At 41.6% G+C, this 18,742-nt stretch overlaps 1 protein-coding gene across 1 annotated transcript in view; it reads right to left on the bottom strand.

Annotated features, from left to right (window-relative positions):
* Nucleotides 1–5,762: 5,762 nt before the first annotated feature.
* ddx27 (DEAD (Asp-Glu-Ala-Asp) box polypeptide 27) overlaps nt 5,763–18,742 on the bottom strand; it is a 43,562-nt gene continuing 30,582 nt past the window's right edge. Inside the window, exons 17-21 of the mRNA XM_072238648.1 lie at nt 16,906–16,997; nt 16,288–16,411; nt 16,036–16,132; nt 7,526–7,600; nt 5,763–6,294 (exon numbers count right to left, since the gene is read on the bottom strand). Of these exons, the coding sequence (XP_072094749.1) occupies nt 6,279–6,294; nt 7,526–7,600; nt 16,036–16,132; nt 16,288–16,411; nt 16,906–16,997 (404 nt within the window). The 3' untranslated portion in view covers nt 5,763–6,278. The remainder of the gene's footprint in view (nt 6,295–7,525; nt 7,601–16,035; nt 16,133–16,287; nt 16,412–16,905; nt 16,998–18,742) is intronic.

Genomic DNA, 18,742 nt, shown 5'->3' with positions numbered 1-18,742 from the left:
CCTCAATGTTACCTGCCCTTCCCCCTATTCTCCAAACTTAGCCACAAAACCATCAATTTCATCATCTAAATCTTTGAGATATAATGTAAAAGGAAGCAGTCCCAACGTTGACCCTTGCAGAACACTGCTAATCACCAGCAGCCAACCAGAAAAGACTCCTTTTATTCCCATTCTTCTCCTCCTGCCAATCCTCCATCTATGCTTGTCTTTTTCCTGTAGTACCATGGCCTCTTTAAGCAGTCTCATGTGCAGCACCTTGTCAAAGCTCTGAAAATCAAAGTACACAATATCCACCAATTCCTTTGTCTAGCCTCCCTGTTATTTCCTCAAAGAATTCCAAAAGATTTATCAATCTAGATTTTCCCTTAAGGGAAACCATGCTGACTAGCATATTTTATCATGTCCCTCCAAGTACTCTGAGAACTCATCTTGAACCAACATCTTCCCAATCACTGAGGTCAGGCTAACTGGCCTCTAGTATCTTTTCTTCTGCCTCCCTCCATTCTTGAAGAGTGGAATGACATTTACAATTTTCCAGTCCTCCAGAGCCATGGCAGAATCTTGTGATTCTTCAAAGTTCATTCCTAATACCTAACAATCTCTTCCACTACCATTTTCAGCACCCTTTGGTGTAGTCTATCTGGTTCAGGTGACTTACCTACCTTCAGACTTTCCAGCTTCCCAAGCACCTTCTCTACAATTGCACTCACCTCTGCCCCATGACAGTCTTGAGTGTCTTCCACAGTGAAGGTGATACAAAATACTTAAGTAGTTCATCTGCCATTTTCTTGTCTCCCACTACTGCCTCTCCAGCATCATTTTCCAATATTCCGATATCTATTCTCACCTCTTTCACTCTTTACATATCTGAAAAACGTTGCTATCCTTTCTGATATCATTGCTAGCTTACCTTCATATTTCATCTTTTCCTTCCTTACAGCGTTTCAGTTGCCTTCTGTTGGTTTTTAAAAAGCTTCCCAATCCTAACTTCCCACAAATTTTTGCTCTTATTATATGCCTTCTCTTGCTTTTATGTTGACCTTGACTTCCCTTGTCAGACACTGTGGTGTCATCCTGCCTTTAGAATACTTCCTCCTCTTTGAGATGTACCTATCTTGCACCTTCTGAATTTCTACCAGAAATTCCAGCTATTGCTGTTCTACAATCATCCCCTCTTGTGTCCCCTTCCAGTCAACTTTGGCCAGCTGCTTTCTCATACTTATGTAATTCCCTTTACTCCACTGTAATTGTGATACATCTGACTTCAGCTTCTCCCTCTCAAATTTCAGGGTGAAGTCTATTGTATATGATCACTGTCTCCTAAAGGTTCCTTCACCTTAACCTCCCTAATCAAATCTGGTTCTTAAACAACACCCAATCCACTATTGCCTTTTCCCTAGTGGACTCAAACTGCTCTGGAAAATGGGATTCATTGGAAAGGGCAAATAAAAATAGGCAGGGGCCTTTGTGTGAGCGGGCCAGTGTTAAGAGGGGCTTTGGTTCATCAGGTTTGGACAAGGTGAGTATCTGGCAAATTTCTTTATTTTTCATTCCTCATTTGTTGGGGCACAGTTAGTGTAGTGAGAACGGCTCCAGGAGGCGTGTTGTGTTCTTTGTGTAAGATAGGGGAATTCTGGGAGACCTTCAGCCTTCCTGATAACCCCAGATGCACTGAGCTGCAGCTCGCTGGAGAACATTAAGGAAGTGGAGCTGTTGCTTGATGACCATCGGCTTATATGGGGAAACTGACAGAAGCTACAGGGAAGCAGTCACCACTAAGTTGAAGAAGGCAGGTAACTGGGTAACTCAGAAGAAGGAAGGGAAATGGACACAGTGCAGAGTTTACTTTAGTAATAAGTATACCATTTTCAATACAGTTGAGGTGGATCACCTACCAGGGAGAGCTGCAGCGACCGGGTCTCTGGCACTGTGGCTCAGAAGAGAAGAGAAATGAAGAGGAGTGCAGTAATGATAGGAAATTCTATAGTTATAGAGGAATAGAAACGAGATTCTGTAGATGCGATAGAGACACCCAAATAGTACACTGCCAGGGTCAAGGATGTCTCAGATCAGATCCACAGCATTCTAAAAGGGGTGAACAGCCAGAAGTCTTGATAGATATTGACACCAATGACATAGGTAGGAAAGGTGAGAATGTCCTGAAGAGACATTTTTGGGAGCAAGGTGGCAGGACCTCCAGGGCAGTAATTTCAGCAATGCTGCCAGTGCGACACACCATGAGGGTAAGAATACAATGATTTGGCAGATGAATGCATGGCTGAAGAACTGGTGCAGGGGGCAGGGTTTCAGATTTCTGGATTGTTGGGATCTCCTCTGGGGAAGATACAACCTTTACAAAAGAGATTGGTTACACCTGAACTCGAAGGGGACCAATATCCTTGTGGGCAGGTTTGTGAGAGCTGTTTGGGAGGGTTGAAACTAATTTGGCAAGGGGTGGGAACCAGAATGATAGGGCTGAGGGTGGAATAGTTGGTTTACAAATAGGCAGTGTGTAATGAGACTGCTAGAAAAGACAGGCAGATGATAGGGCAAAATTGCAGTCAATGAAACGAGTTGCAATGCAAAAGGGAGACAAAATCGAAAGGGGTGATAAATACAGGACTGAAGGTGTTATATTTGAATGCACGGAATAAGGTAGATGAACTTGCAACAGTTACAAATTGGAATGTATGACATTGTGGGCATCACAGTGTCATGGCTGAAGAAAGATTATACCTGGGAACTTAATGTCCAAGGAGACACATTGTATCGAAAGGATTGGCAGTGGTGTTGGTTAAAAAAAATCAATCAAATTAGAAAGAGCCGACGTAGAATCGTGGGTAGATAAACTTAAAAGGGTAAAGACACTGGTGGGAGCTATATACAGACCTCTGAACAGTAGCAAAGATGTGAGCTACAAATTACAGCGGGAGAGAGAAAATGCATGTCAAAAGGGCAATCTTACACTAGTCATGGGGGATTTCAATGTGCAGGTAGATTAGGAAAATTAGGTTGCTGCTGCATCCCAAGAAGGTAATTTGTAGAATGTCTATGAGATGGATTTTTAGAGCAGCTCATGGTGGAGCAAACTGGGGATCAGCTATTCTAGATTGGATATTTTGCAATGAATCAGAATTGATAAGAGATCTTAAAGGAACACTTAGGGAAAAGAGATCATAATATGATAGAATTCACCCTGCAAGTTAGAAAGAGAAGCTAAAGTTAAACGTATCAACATTACATTGGAAAAAGGGGAATTATGGGGGCTGACCAAAACTGATTGGAAGGGGACACTAGCAGGGATGACAGAAGAACAGCAATGGCTAGAGTTTGTGGGAGAAATTTGGAAGGCACAGGATAGATACATGCCAAAGAAGTATTCTAAAGGCAGGATGATGCAACCATGGCTGACGAAAAATCAAAGCCAACATAACAGCCCAAGAGAGAGCATATAATAGAACAAAAGTTAGTGGAAAGTTTTAAAAAAGCAACAGAAGGCAACTAAAAAATCCATAAAGAAGGAAAAGATGGAATACAAAGGTAAGATATCCAATAATATCAGAGGATACCAAAAGTTTCTTCAGATATATAAAGTGTAAAAGAGGCAAGAGTAGATATTGGACCACCGAAAAAATTGTGCTGGTGAGTAGTAATGGAGGACTAGGAAATGGTGGACGAACTGAATATTTTGCATCAATCTTCACTGTGGAAGACGCTAGCAGTATGCCAGAAATCTGAGTGTGTCAGGTCAGAAGTGAGTGAAGTTACCATTACTAGGGAAAAGGTACTTGGAAACTGAAAGGTCTGAAGGTAGATCAGTCACCAGAATCAGATGGTCTACACCCTAGGGTTCTCAAAGAGGTGGTTGAAGAGATTGTGAAGGCATTAGTAATGATTTTTCCAGAATCAATAGATTCTGAAATGGTTCAAAAGGACTGGAAAATTCTTCAAGGAAGCAAGGCAGTAAAAGGAAATTATAGACCAGTTAGTCTGGCCTCAGTGGTTGGGAAAATGTTGGTGTTGATTGTTAAGGATGCGGTTTCAGGGTACTTGGAGGCACATGATAAAATAGGCTGAAGTCAGCGTGGTTTCCTTAAGGGAAAATCTTGCCTGACAAATCTGTTGGAATTCTTTTAAGACTAAAAGGGATAGACAAAGGTGAATCAATGGTTGTTGTCTACTTGTATTTTCAGGAGACCTTTGACTAGGTGCCACACAAGAGGCTGCTTAACAAGCCCATGGTATTACAGGAAAGATACTAGCATGGATCGAGCATTGGCTGGTTGAGTCAGTGGTGAGGAAGGCAAGTGCAATGTTAGCATTCATTTTGAGAGGACTAGAATATAAAAGGAAGGATGTAATAATGAGGCTTTATAAGGCATTGGTGAGGCCTCACTTGGAGTATTGTGAATAATTCTAGACCTCTTATCTAAAAAAAAAGATGTGCTGACGTTGGAGAGAGTTCAAAGGACTTTCACGAAAATGATTCCGGGCTTGAAAGGCTTATTGAGGAGTGTTTGACAGCTCTGGACCTGTATGCACTGGAATTCGGAAGAATGAGGGGGGAATCTCTCAGAAACCTAACAAACATAGGCCTTGATAGAGTGGAAGTGGAGAGGTTGTTTCCTGTGGTGGGGAACCTAAGACCAGAAGAGGCGGCCTCAGAATAGAGGGCCGTCCTTTTAGAAGGGAGACGAAGAGTAATTTCTTTTGCCAGAGAGTGGTGAATCTATCAAGTTCGTGTCACAGGTGGCCGTGGAGGGCAAGTCTTTATGTTTATTTAAGACAGAGGTTGATAGATTCTTGAGTAGTTAGGGCATGAAAGGTTATGGGGGAGAAAAGCAGATTGGATCTGAGAGGGAAAAGGATCAACTATGATGAAAAGGCAGAGCAGACTAGATGGGCTAAATGGCCTACTTCTGTTTCTATACCTTATGGTCTTACAGTCTAAAGACATCTTGTAGGCATTCCAGAAATTCTCTCTTGGGATCCAGCACCAAACTAATTTTCCCAATCTACCTGCATGCTGTCTACTATTTGGGGGCCTGTAAATAACTCCCATCAGTGTCTTTTTACCATTGCAGCTTCTTAACTCGACCCACAAGGTTTTTACATTTTCTGTTCCTATGTCACCTTTTTCTAAGGCTTGGATTTCACCACACCATCCCTTTTGATACAACATGTGTATCCTTGCATGTTGATTGTTGAACTGGAGGGCAGAAATTTACTTATAATACTATTTGACTTTATCCATTTCAATGTTGATTCAGTTTACCACCGTTCATAACCCAAATACAATTCTCTGAGCTAATGGCTCCTTACACTCTCAAATTTCCCAATACAAATGAAATACAACATTTACATAAAACAATATAACAGTTTTACAAAGTGAAACTCTTTACTTCTGGAAAGAGTCATGTTGGTTCAACAAAATGAACACCACGTCTAGTAGCCACAAGGAAAATGGCTTTAAAATCAGAATCTCTTTCACACAAATAAACGGAGTTATAGTCCAAAAAGATTTCCATTTCAGAAAAGCTTTCAGTCTAATTCATTCCTTCCAAAATCATCTTAGCAGTTTGTAAATAACATTAGATCTGTTTATATAATACAAAATAACAACTTTTATGGAAATGAAGTTCCGATATTTTACATCAATTATTTGTTCACTGATACAAGTCAAGATCAAGTCTGATTCTGTTTTAAATAGCAATGCAAATGTATATTGCCATAGGATAACTGGATATAAATGTGGAGGGGTGTAGAGTGGAGGTTCAGACATTTTAAGATTTGTAAACTGGTCTGTAGATTCCTGAAACATTTGGATTGAAAACAGAAAACACTGTGGTATTTTCCACTTCAATTCCAACTTTATAATGTTTGCAGCAGGAGTTCCCTGTCTCACTGAGCATGATGAAGACAAGGTAGTGTGTGAGGATTAAGTAAATGAAGTTGAATATCACAGTTGTATTGTACATGTCTACTTTGACAATAAAATTAACCCTTGAACAGATGTCTACAGAATACCACACTTATAACTGAGACAACTATTCTGATTACAATGCAATGTCTGCTCTTCTAAAAAGACAGTATGCACAGTAATCGACATCTAGGCACTGAGGGTGGGAGACTGCAGATCAAGTCAGCTCACGCACATTTCTCCTATGATGTGAAGTATGAATAAATTTCATTATCAAATACAGTATGTCACATGTGATAAAGACTTCTTGGAAAGGCACTTCTGGAAAACTCTCCGGTGGCTGGCTTTATAATTTGGTTCATCTTCTCTTATACCTAAAACACAAAGGATGTATTATGTGAGTAACAAGAATTGAATGATGTAAAAACAGCTGATGAACAGGCCTTTGAAGAATTGGGTGGGGGGGGGAAGCAGTAATTGTATTACTTTATAAGTAATTGACAGAAGGGTTAGAAGGGAGATGAGAGTGGGCTAGGAGTGTGGAACACTGTGAAATGGTCAATGCATTAAAAAATGGTACTTGGAAGTGTATATGAAGGGTTGGTGACAAAGTTGTGGATCTAATACTGGAAGGTAGGTTTACATTTGGGTAGCTTTTTATACAAATACAGCCATGATGGACTGAATGAACTGTGTTGGAAATACTCTAATATTCCAATGAATGAAGAGAAGCTGATAAGGAGAGCTGCATTACAGTCAAAATTAATCCACCTTGATTCAAGTAATTCCCTCCAAAATGAAATGTATTCCTTCCAGCAGTCCTACTCCGTTATGTACTGAAGATTATACCATAACATTCTCATTGAAGTCCCATTTCAGGTGCTGCGCCCAAGGACTACAGTTCTCCTTGGAACCATAGCTCAACATCAATAAGAGAAGAAAACCAGAATATTGTAGAAATGCTCAATAAAGCACTTCATCCAAAACTGAGTTATATCATTAGAAACATTGCTACCTCTACAGTATTCAGATCGTTTCCACTGAATTCTATAAGGGCATTATTTTTGGCTTTAGCCTTCTGGAGTTATGGGGAGGACAAAAGAGATTATAAATTTCTCTCTGCAAAACATGTTTCATAGCCAAATGATGTGCCAAATCTTTACAGAGATGACCCAGTTTTGATTTGTGATCATAGTTGAAACGTGGCTCTCTATTCCTTCCCCTGCTGAGTGTGCCTGTATTAAAACAGCAGCAGGATTAGAGTCCGCTGTGATGTCCTGGAAGGGCTGAGTAAACATCCACGATGTCTAAGTTAACAGTAGAAAGCTATTTGTATTTGTGGGACTTGCACAACTGACATAACAACTGCAAATTAAACATCCTCTTAAATACAAGCCAGAATACAACATTAAAATGGAGAAAACATTTACATTTCATCATTTCAAAGGTTACGGAAAGGTAAACGACTCCTGGAAAGTGGTGAATTGAGGCAATGTTCAGTCTGACCTGATCACCAATCTAAGGTGACATTTTTTTGGAATGGAACAATACTCTTGCATTCAATTCCAATTAGTTGGAAAACCACATTTGTTCAGAAATGCTTACCTCGATTTTGATTTAAATGTGCCCCCTTTCTTACGCTGTGATATTCCAAGTCTCTTCCTGTCTTCAAATGACGGCCTTCAAAGAAACCAAGGTGCAAAGAATTCAGATACTGAAATAACATAATGCCTTAGAAATCAAAAATACACAAAAGAGTCTCACAAGGTGAGTTCTGAAGAACAATAGTGGTTGTATAGAACAGCATTTCTACATCTGCAATAACATTCTCATGAATGTTTGTGAATACTATGGTCATGTGAATGCCTGGCACTATTTTTTTAATTTGTGGTCATGGAACTGCAAAGAGAAAAAGACACTGAGAGGCTTCCGAACAGTTGCCATAATGTGGGATATAAATTTCAAAGGGAGATAGAAAATGCATGTAAAAAGGGCAATGTTCCATATACAGGTAGATTGGGAAAATCAGGTTGTCTAGATCTCAAGAGAGGGAACTTGTAGAATGCCTATAAATCGCTTTTCAGAGCAGTTTGTGGTTCAGCCCAATAGGGAAAAGGCAATTTTGGATCAGGTATTGTGTAATGAAGCAGATTTGATTAGGAAGCTTAAGGTAAAGGAACCCTTAGGAGTAAGTGAGCATAATATGATAGAATTCACCCAGAAGTTTGAGAGGGTGAAGTCAGAAGTATCTTTATTACAGTGGAGCAAAGGGAGAGGCATGACAGAGGAGTTGGCAAAAGATGACTGGAAGGGGACACTAACAGGGATGATGGCAGAACAGCAGTGGCTGAAGTTGCCGGGAGCAATCTGGATAGCACAAAATATATATATCCCAAAGATGGAAACAGTATTCTAAAGGGAGGATGAGGCAAATGTGACTGACAAGGCAAGTCAAAGACAGCATAAAAGGAAAAGAGAGGGCATATAATATAGTAAAAATTAGTGGGAACTTAAAGGTCTGGGAAGCTTTTAAAAACCAGCTTAGAAAAGATGAGACATGAAGAAAAGCTAGCCAATAACATCAAAAGTTTATTTCAGATATATAAAGAGTACAAGAGGGGGAAGAGTGGATATTGGACTACTGGAAAATGACAGTCCAGTCAGATGGGAGAGGTAATAATAAGGGACAAACAAAAAAAATAGCAGAAGAACTGTCTTCACTGTGGAAGACACCAGCAGTATACCAGAAATTCAAGGTGTCGGGGGCAAATGTAAGTGTAGCTGCTATTACTAAGGAGAAGGTGCTTGGGAAGCTGAAGTCACCTGAACTAGATGGACTACACCCCAGGGTTCTGAAAGAGGTAGCTGAAGAGACTGCGGAGGCATTAGTAGTGATCTTTATAGAATCACTAGATTCTTGAATGGTTTTGGAGGACTGTAAAAGCACAAATGTGACTTCACTCATTAAGAAGGGAGAGAGTAAAAAAGTAGAAATTACAGGCCAGTTAGCCTGACTTCAGCAGTTGGTAAGATGTTGGAGACCATTATTAAGGATGAGTTTTTGGGGTAATTCGTGGCATGTGATAAAGTAGGCCAAAGTTAGCATGGTTTTCTTAAGGGGAGGTCTTACCTGACAAATCTGTTGGGATTTATTGAGGAAACAACAGGCAGAACAGACAAAAGAGAGTCAATGGATGTTGTTTACTTGGATTTTCAGAGGACCTTTGAAACCATGCTGAACAGAAAGCTGCTTTAACAAGGTAAGAGCCCATGGTATTACAGGAAAGATATTAGCATTGGCAGAAGATTGGCTAACTGGCAGGAAACAAAGACTGAAAATAAAGGTTGACCGATTGGCTTCCTGTGACTAGTAACGTTCTGTAACGGTCGGTATTGGGACAGCTTCTTTTCACATTATATGTCAATGATTTGGATGACAGAATTGATGGCTTTGTGGCCAAGTTTATAGACAATACAAAGATAGGTGGAAGGGCGGGTAGTGTTGAGGAAACAGGGAGTCTGCAGAAGGACTTAGACAAACTGGGAGAATGGACAAAGATGGAATATAGGGCAGGAAAGCGTATGGTCACGCACTTTGGTTGAAGGAATAAAGGCAAAGACTATTTTCTAAATGGGCAGAAATTTCAAAAATCAGGTGCAAGGGGAGTTGGGAGTCCTTGTGCAGCATTCATAGAGATTAATTTGCAGGTTGAGTCGGTGGTGAGGAAGGCAAATGCAATGTTAGCATTCATAAGAATAGAACGCCTTAGGGTTTTCCTGAATCCTCCTTATCATGGCCTTCTCATGTCCCCTTCTAGATCTCCTAAATCCCCTATCAAATTCCTTCCTGGTTACTTTATAACTCTCAAGAACTCTGGCTGATCCTTGCTTAGAGTCATAGAAAAATAAAGCAGAGAAACAGGCACTTTGGCTCACCTAGTCAGTGCAAAACTATCTGGACTGCCTACTCCCACTGACCTGCACCAGAACATCCATGGACCTATCCAAATGTCAACATTGAAATCGAACTTGCATGCACTCATTCTACACTGGCAACTCGTTCCACACTCTCACAACCTTCTGGAGTAAGGAAGCTTCCCCTCATATTCCCCTAAACTTTTCACCTTTCACCCTTAACCTCTAGTTATAGTCTCATTCAACCGCAGTGGAAAAAGCCTGCTTGCGTTCACCCTAACTATACCCCTCATAATTTTGTATACCTCTACCAAATCTTCCCCCCCACCCAAAAACCAACCTGCTACATTCCTAAGTCCTAGCCTTATAACTCAGGTCCTCCAATCCCAGCAACATCCTTGTAAATTTTCTCTGTATTCTTTCAACCTTATTTGCATCTTTCCTGTAGGTAGGTGACCAAAACTGCACACAATACTCCAAATAAAGCCTCAACAATGTCTTATACAACTACAACATAACATTCCATCTCCTGTGCTCAATATTTCGATTTATGAAAGCTGATGTGCCAAAAGCTTTCTTTAGGACCCTACCTGTTCCATCACTTTCAATGAATTATGGACCTGCATTCCCAGATGCCTTTGTTCTACTGCACTCTTCAGTGTCCTACTGTCCACCGTGTAAGGCCTACTCTGGTTGGTCTTCTTGAAGTATAATGCCCTACACTTATCTGCATTAAAATCTATCTGCCATTCTTCAGCCTTTTTCCCCAGTTGGTCTAGATCTCACTGCAAGCTGATAGTCTTCCTCGCTGTTCACTACACCCCCAGTCTTGGAGTCATTCGCAAATTTGCTGATCTGGTTAACCAATTATCAGCCAGATCATTGACATAGATGACAATCAACAATGGACCCAGCACCAATCCCTGTGGCACTCCACTAGTCACAGGTCTCCAGTCAGAGAGGCAACCCTCTACTACCACCCTCTGGCTTCTCCCACAAAGCCAATGTCTAATCCAATTCACTACCTCATCTTGAATGCCAAGTGACTGAACCTTCTTGACTGATCTCCCAAGTGGGACCATGTCAAATGCTTTGCTGAAGTCCATGTAGACAAGATCCACTGCCTTGCTTCCATCAACTTTCCTGATAACTTCTTTGAAAAACTCTATGTTTGGTTAAACACAACCTACCACACACAAAGCCACGCTGACTATCCCTAATCAATCCATACCTATCCAAATACTCATATATTCAGTCCTTTAGAATACCTTCTAATAACCTTCCCATGACTGATATCAGTCTCACCAGTCTATAACTTCCTGGTTTATTTTCAGAGCCTTTCTTAAACAGCAGAACAACATTAGCTATCATCCAATCCTCTGGTACCTCACCTGTCACTAAGGGTGATTTAAATATCTGTGCTAGGGCCCCTGCAATTTCTGCACTTGCCACTCACAGGATCCAAAGGAACAGCTTGTCAGACCCTGGGTATTCACCCACCCTAATTTGCCTCAAGACAGCAAACACCTCACTTCTTTAGACTCTGTCCATCTCCCGAGTTAATGCAGATGCAAAAAATCCATTTAAGATCTCCCCCATATCTTCTTTCTCACACATAGATTACCACTCCGATCTTCCAGAGGATTAATTCTATCCCTTGCAATCCTTTTGCTCTTAACAGAAGCCCTTAGGATTTGCCTTCACCTTGTCTGCTAGGGCAACTTCATGCCTTCTTTTAGCCCTTCCAATTTCTTTCTTTAGTGTTCTCTTGCACTTCTTATACTCCATAAGTAACCCATTTGTTCCTACCTATACCTTTTTTTCCTTAATAAGGGCCTCAATATCTGTTGAAACCCAAGGTTCCCTAAAGCTTTTATTGTTACCCTTTATTCTGACAGGCACATAGCTTTGTACTCTCAAAATTTCATTTTTGAAGGTCTCCCACTTACGAGGTACACCAGAAAACAGCCTGTTCCAATCCATACTTGCTAGATCCTTTCCGATACCATCAAAATTGGCCTTTCCCAATTTAGAACCTCAACCTCAGGATGAGATGCATCTTTTTGTATATTTACTCTGAAACTAGTGGCATTGTGATCACTAGATGCAAAGTGTTCCCCACCACAAACTTCTTTCACCTGCCTTGTATCATTCCCTAATAGCAGATCAAGCATTGCACATGCTCTTGTTGGGGCATTTAAGTACTAATTAAGGAAACTTTCCTGAATATTTGACAAACTCTATCCCATCAAGTGCTTTTATAGTGTGGGAGTCCCAGTCAATATGGGGAAAGTTAAAAACACCTATTATAACAACCTTACGTTCCTTGCAACAGTCTGCAATCTCACTACAAATTTGTTCCTCCACATCCTGCGAACTATTGGATGGTCTAAAATATATCCCCATTAACGTGGTCATACATTTCTTATTCGTCAGTTCCACCCAAAAAGCCGCGCTAGATGATTTCTCCAGTCTGCTCTGACATTTTCCCTAACTAGTAACGCCACCCTTCTCCCTTTAATATTGAGCTGCCCGTCCTGCCCCTTCTGCAACCAAGTCTCACTAATGGCTATAATATCACAATTCCATGTGTTGATCCATGCCCTGAGCTCATCTGCCTTTCCTATAATCTTGCATTGAAACATAAACAGCTCAGGGTATCAGTCGCACCATGCTCAACATTTTGATTCCTTACTTTGTGTGAGGTCTTACCAACATCTGTCTCCACAACCTCTGCATTATCTGTTCTGAAACTCTGGTTCCCATCCCCCTGCAACTCTAGTTTAAACCACCATCACCCCCCTCCCACCCCTGCAGCAGCACTGGCAGATCTTCCCGCTAGGATATGAAACTCCTTCCAGTTCAGGTGCAAACTGTCTTTCTGTACAGGTCCCCCCTTCCCCAAAACAGAGCCAATAATCCAAAATTCTGATGCCTTCCCTCTTATACCAACTCCTCAGCCAAATGTTAAACTGTATGATCTTCCTTTCTCTGTGGCATGGGTAGCAATCTTGAGATTACAACCCTGGAGGTCCTGCCCTTTAACTTAGCACCTAACTCCCTGAACTCACGTTGCAGAACCTTGTCGCTCTTCCTACCTATATCACTGGTACCTAAATGGATCAAGACCTCTGGCTGCTCACCTCCCATTTAAGAGGACTCGATCTGGGATGTGCCGGACCCTGGAACCTGGAAACAAGGGACCGTCCTGGAATCTCGTTCTTGTCCACAGAACCCCCTTTCTGTTCTCCTAACTAACCAATCCCCTATCACCACAGCTCTCCTCTTCTCCCCGCTTCCCACAGAGCCAGACTCAGTTTCAGAGACCAGCCCACTGTGACGTTCCTCTGCGAGGTCAATCAGCCCAGCCCCCCCACCACCACCAAAAGAATCCAAAGTGATGTACTTGTTGAGAATGGCCACAGGGGTAGTTGCACTAGATGTCTAACCCCCTTTCCCCTTCTTGACTGTCACCCAGTCTCCTGTGTCCTGTACCTTGGGTATAACTACCTCTCTATATGTCCTATCTATCACCCTCGCAGCCTCAAATGATTTGGAGCTCATCAAGTTCCAGCTCCAACTCCTTAATGTGCAGTGTTAGAAGCTGCAGCTAGTACGTTTCTCGCAGGTGAAATAGTCAGGGACACTGGCCCCTTCCCTCCCATATTCCACAAGCGGAGTATTCAACTGTGCTGCCTGGCATCCCTACTGTTCTAAGTGCAAATATAAAGGAGGAAACAATAAATAAGCTGGGGTAAACAAAACATGAACTGACAGCTATTTTGCCATCTCTCACCAAAGCCTCTCCTCGCTGAAGCTAAAGCCTCAAAATCCCCACTTTAGCACTGTCCACTCCAGCTAAGACCACTCTGCTTGCCCATGCCTTATTTTAATTTGTTCTTGCAAATCAATCCCAATTGCCGATTCACTTCTCAAAACACCAAACTGCTGTGAATCGATGCCTTATGTACTCAATCGGTAAACCTGAGTGAATTACATCTTCTCACATTTTGGTTCACCAAACTGCTTCCTAAATTATAGGCATGTTTCTTTTTTCCTCATGACCAGATATTCTACATCTCTTAGTCAACTCCGATTCCTTCATCCTAACATGGGGACCAACTTATCCAACCCCATGCAACTGCCCCCTAAACAACCTTCATATTTCCATTGTGCATTTCCCTGAGCTCATCTATTCCCAAATTACACTTCCAAGTTCCTGCCTGACAGCATTATAATTCACCTTCCCTCAATTAAATACTTTTCTATACTTTCTGCTCCTATGCCCATCCAAGGCTATAGTGAAGGTCAGGAAGTTGTGCCACTGTCTCCAAAGTACTCGTTCACTGAGATATCTGTCACCTGACCAGATTCATTGCCTAGTACTAGATCCAATACAGCCACTTCCTCAATCTGAGAACCAATGACTGCCATTTTCTTACAAGTATTCTTTCTATAAGATAACTTTCAAATGAGCTCATGTTCTCTACCAATGTGTTTTCGTCCTAGAAAACACCATCCTACCACTACTACTGGTTTCTACATAGGCATTGATAGAAACAATACATTTCACCATATCTTTCAATGTACATTTGACAAATACTGTAAAGCTAGTCTTGAATCTTTTAAATTTTTAATCATAGATAGATGGATATTGCCGAATGAAAGCCTCACACTCTTTTCCTGACTTCTGACTCCCATGGGTTTTCCAGCCACTGCTACTTCAATGAAAGGTTCAGGATGCTGCCTCAAATATTGTGTTTTTGCCTTTTCGCAAAAGAAGGTCTTATATGATCATTATGCATTATGATCAGAGATTAAGGCATCTAAGGCTTTACTCTTTGGAGAGAAGGAGGATGAGAGGAGACATGATAACGAGACATGATAGACAAGATATTAAGAGGAATAGATAGAGTGGATAGCTAGCGCCTCTTCCCCAGGGCACCACTGCTCAATACAAGAGGACATGGCTTTAAGGTAAGGGGTGGGAAGTTCAAGGGGGATATTAGAGGAAGGTTTTTAACTCAGAGAGTGGTTGGTGCGTGGAATGCACTGCCTGAGTTGGTGGTGGAGGCAGATACACTAGTGAAGTTTAAGAAACTACTAGACAGGTATATGGAGGAATTTAAGGTGTTGAGTTATATGGGAGGCAGGGTTTGAGGGTCGGCACAACATTGTGGGCCGAAGGGCCTGTACTGTGCTGTACTATTCTATGTTCTATGTTCTATAAACAACACAGCAGAATGTGCACCAACTCTCCAAATCTCTAGTTTGCTCCAGCCAACGGATCTCCAACAAAACTATGCTAATCTCTTGATCAGCCTGGAACTTTAATCGTTCGGCCTTCCCAAGACCCTGGGGAGTAAACCGTACCGCTTCCCTTCTCAAAGATGCTACTTTAAAAGTACTTTGAAGGAGTTGTGTTTCATTTACTCATCATTCCATGCAGCTTGCATCATATTTTACTTGATAATGCCCCTCGGCAATGCAATGAGATATTCAAAACACAAGAAATTCTGCAGATGCTGGAAATCCACAGCAACACACACAAAATGCCGGAGCAACTCAGCAGATCAGACAGCATCCATAGAAATTAATACATTCAATGTTTCAGGCCGAGACGCTTCTTTAGGACTGGAAAGGAAGAGGGAAGGTGCCAGAATAAAAAAAGGTGAGGGGAAGGAGGATAGCTAGAAGGTGATAGGTGAAGCCAGATGGGTGGAAAGATAAAAAAGGCTGGAGATGAAGCTATCTGGCAGGAGAGGAGAGTAGACCATAGGAGAAAGGGAAGAGGGGCGCCAGGGGGGTGATAGGCACATGAGAAGAGGTAAAAGTCCAGAGTAGGGAACAGAAGAAGAGGGGAGGGGGAGGGAATTTTTTTTACTGGAAGGAGAAATCGATATCCATGCCATCAGGTTGGAGGCTACCTGGAACGAATATAAGGTGTTGTTCCTCCACCCTGAGGGTGGCCTCATCGTGGCACAAGAGGAGATCATGGACCAACATGTCAGAACAGGAATGGGAATTGGAATTAAAATGTTTGGCCACGAGGAAGTTACGCTTTTGGCAGATGGAGCGGAGGTGCTCGACGAAGAGGTCCCCCAAATGAATTATATAAAATGGAAGTTGCTGTATGATACGCTACCCCGCTCAATACTGTTTAAGGGCTTTCCAAGGAAGTTGCTGTTTGATACACTTACCCCGCTCGGTACTGTTTAAGGGCTTTTCGACTTGTATTTGTCAATTCTTCATCAAACACAGACTTCTTTAATTTCTTCGTTCTGTTCATTTGATGTCCTTATGATGAAGAAAAATGATCTTTTATTCAATGTATGAACATTTTTGCAATCATAAAACCAATCAGTCTTTTTCATAAACGACACAATGTGTTCTTGGCTCATGAGTATGTTTAATTGTGATCTCATCCTGCCTTTGGTCTACAGTCTACCCACCTGCAGCTTGGTTTTGCTCATCCTCTGGCATTACTCGTGCCCTCTTTGGTCTTCGGTTTCGTTTAGCGACACGCTCAGCATACATCTGCGATTTCACAATCTCAAATTGTGTTCTCTCTTCAGCCTGAAGGGGATGATAGTACTGTGTCACTTCAGTGGCTGCCATACACCAGAGTCTCACCTACCGGCTGAGTTCAGACAGCTTTAAAAATATTGTTACTAGATGCTGCAAATTTACCACTACTATTCTGTCAATGGAAATTGCTTGCTCCTGTATCTACGTGCTTAATGTTTACTGCATTGTGCCCATATAAAAAGGAGAAGCAATTAAAACTAAAACAATGAGAAATGGTTTCTTTCATTTCCTGTGAATCTTTCTAATTGAATCGTCCATTTCCTCCCTCCACTAGTGGTGCAACAAACCGTTCCAATTTGCATCACCTTCTCTGCAAGGCTCCATTTGATTTAGCTGAGGGAATTCAAGCGCCAGATGTTTTAAATATTTAACTTTAATCAATTACATGAAGCCTTCTATTGTGATGTGTCTGAACACAAAATATTTTGCAAGAAAAATACCTCCAGGATACGCTGGGACATTAAGCTTGCTGAAACACTCACCGTCATTTCTTTCTTCCTCAGATTTTCCATGTACTCTTTCCTCTTCTTTTTGCCTCTTACTGCAATGTCAAACTCCTGCAGAGCCTTTGAAACTGTTATTAAACAAAAGAAATCCATCATCTCTAGAGTAATGAAGTATCTTCCTTTCAAGTCTTTCCATGATCAAATGCTATATTCAATGTAAACATGCTCACCACTATGGAAAGATTAAAAGTGAAACATCATTATAGTCGAAGGAGTTTCTGAAATAAGTGTGTGTTTCTGTACAGGGGTATCCGTGCAAGGAAGTACCTCACATTGGCCTGACGTTACCTAGATGTCCCAACAGATACCAACTCACTGGCAAAAGTGGCTGGTTATACAACTGAAATCATCCCTAATACAGCTGATCTCTCTGTTACAGCAGAGTTGGTGTGGACATGTCCCTCAAGAACAGCACATGTCATGATTTTCCTAACACGAAGGTGCATCATTGGATGTGTGTTGGAAAGAAATTGTATTTATTTAACTCCCCCCCCATACATAAATTCCATGAAAGAGAATTTCATTCTATATTTCAAATTTTGGGGTAGTGATTCCTGAATTCTGTAAAAGAGAATTTCCCATTAACCAATTAGCCATAATGTGGGCATTGTCTGTACTGGAGCAGCAAACTCTGCCGGCCTGGATTTATTAAGCAGTAGGAGAAACAACTCAGATCCCCTTTCGATACGAGAACATGGTCATCTTCTATTCTGCTGTTAAGCAGGCAACAGTTCTTGTTAAGCTAATGACATTCAATATAAAATGAGATACAATTATTTGTTCTCTTTTTATATTTTATGAGTTCCTTCCATCAACTGCAAGGTTTGTAAAAATGAGGAGGCTTTGGACAGGGTGCAGATGAGGTTTACCATGATGCTGCCTGATTTAGAAGGTATGAGCTATATGGAGAAGTTGAACAAACTCGGGCTGTTTTCTCCGGAACAACAGACGGCAGGGGGCAGATCTGATAGAAGTTTGTGAGATTATGAGAGGCACAGGTGGGGTGGACAGTCAGAATCTTTTTCCCAGTGTAGAACTGTCAAGTACCAAAGTTCATGCATTTATGGAGAGGAGAGAAAGTTTAAGGGCGAATTCTAGAGATTCACCGCGATCTAAATGGAGACATTACTCCTCTTCAGTGGCTTGAATGGCCAATTCCATATAGTCATAGTCATACTTTATTGAACCCGGAGGAAATTGGTTTTCATTATAGTTGCACCATAAATAATTAAATAGTAATAAAACCATAAATAATTAAATAGTAATATGTAAATTATGCCAGGAAATGTCCAGGACCAGCCTATTGGCTCAGGGTGTCTGACCCTCCAAGGGAGGAGTTGTAAAGTTTGATAGCCACAGGCAGGAATGACTTCCTATGACGCTCTGTGTTGCAACTCGGTGGAATGAGTCTCTGGCTGAACATACTCCTGTGCCCAACCAGTACATTATGTAGTGGATGGGAGACATTGTCCAAGATGGCATGCAACTTGGACAGCATCCTCTTTTCAGACACCACCGTGAGAGAGTCCAGTTCCATCCCCACAACATCACTGGCCTTACGAATGAGTTTGTTGATTCTGTTGGTGTCTGCTACCCTCAGCCTGCTGCCCTCAGCACACAACAGCAAACATGATCGCACTGGCCACCACAGACTCGTAGACCATCCTCAGCATTGTCCGGCAGATGTTAAAGGACCTCAGTCTCATCAGGAAATAGAGACGGCTCTGACCCTTCTTGTAGACAGCCTCAGTGTTCTTTGACCAGTCCAGTTTATCGTCAATTCATATCCCCAGGTATTTGTAATCCTCCACCA

The sequence above is a fragment of the Mobula birostris genome, chromosome 2, assembly GCF_030028105.1.
Source record: "Mobula birostris isolate sMobBir1 chromosome 2, sMobBir1.hap1, whole genome shotgun sequence".
Taxonomy (NCBI): domain Eukaryota; kingdom Metazoa; phylum Chordata; class Chondrichthyes; order Myliobatiformes; family Myliobatidae; genus Mobula; species Mobula birostris.
This window is presented reverse-complemented; position numbering and strand designations above follow the sequence as displayed.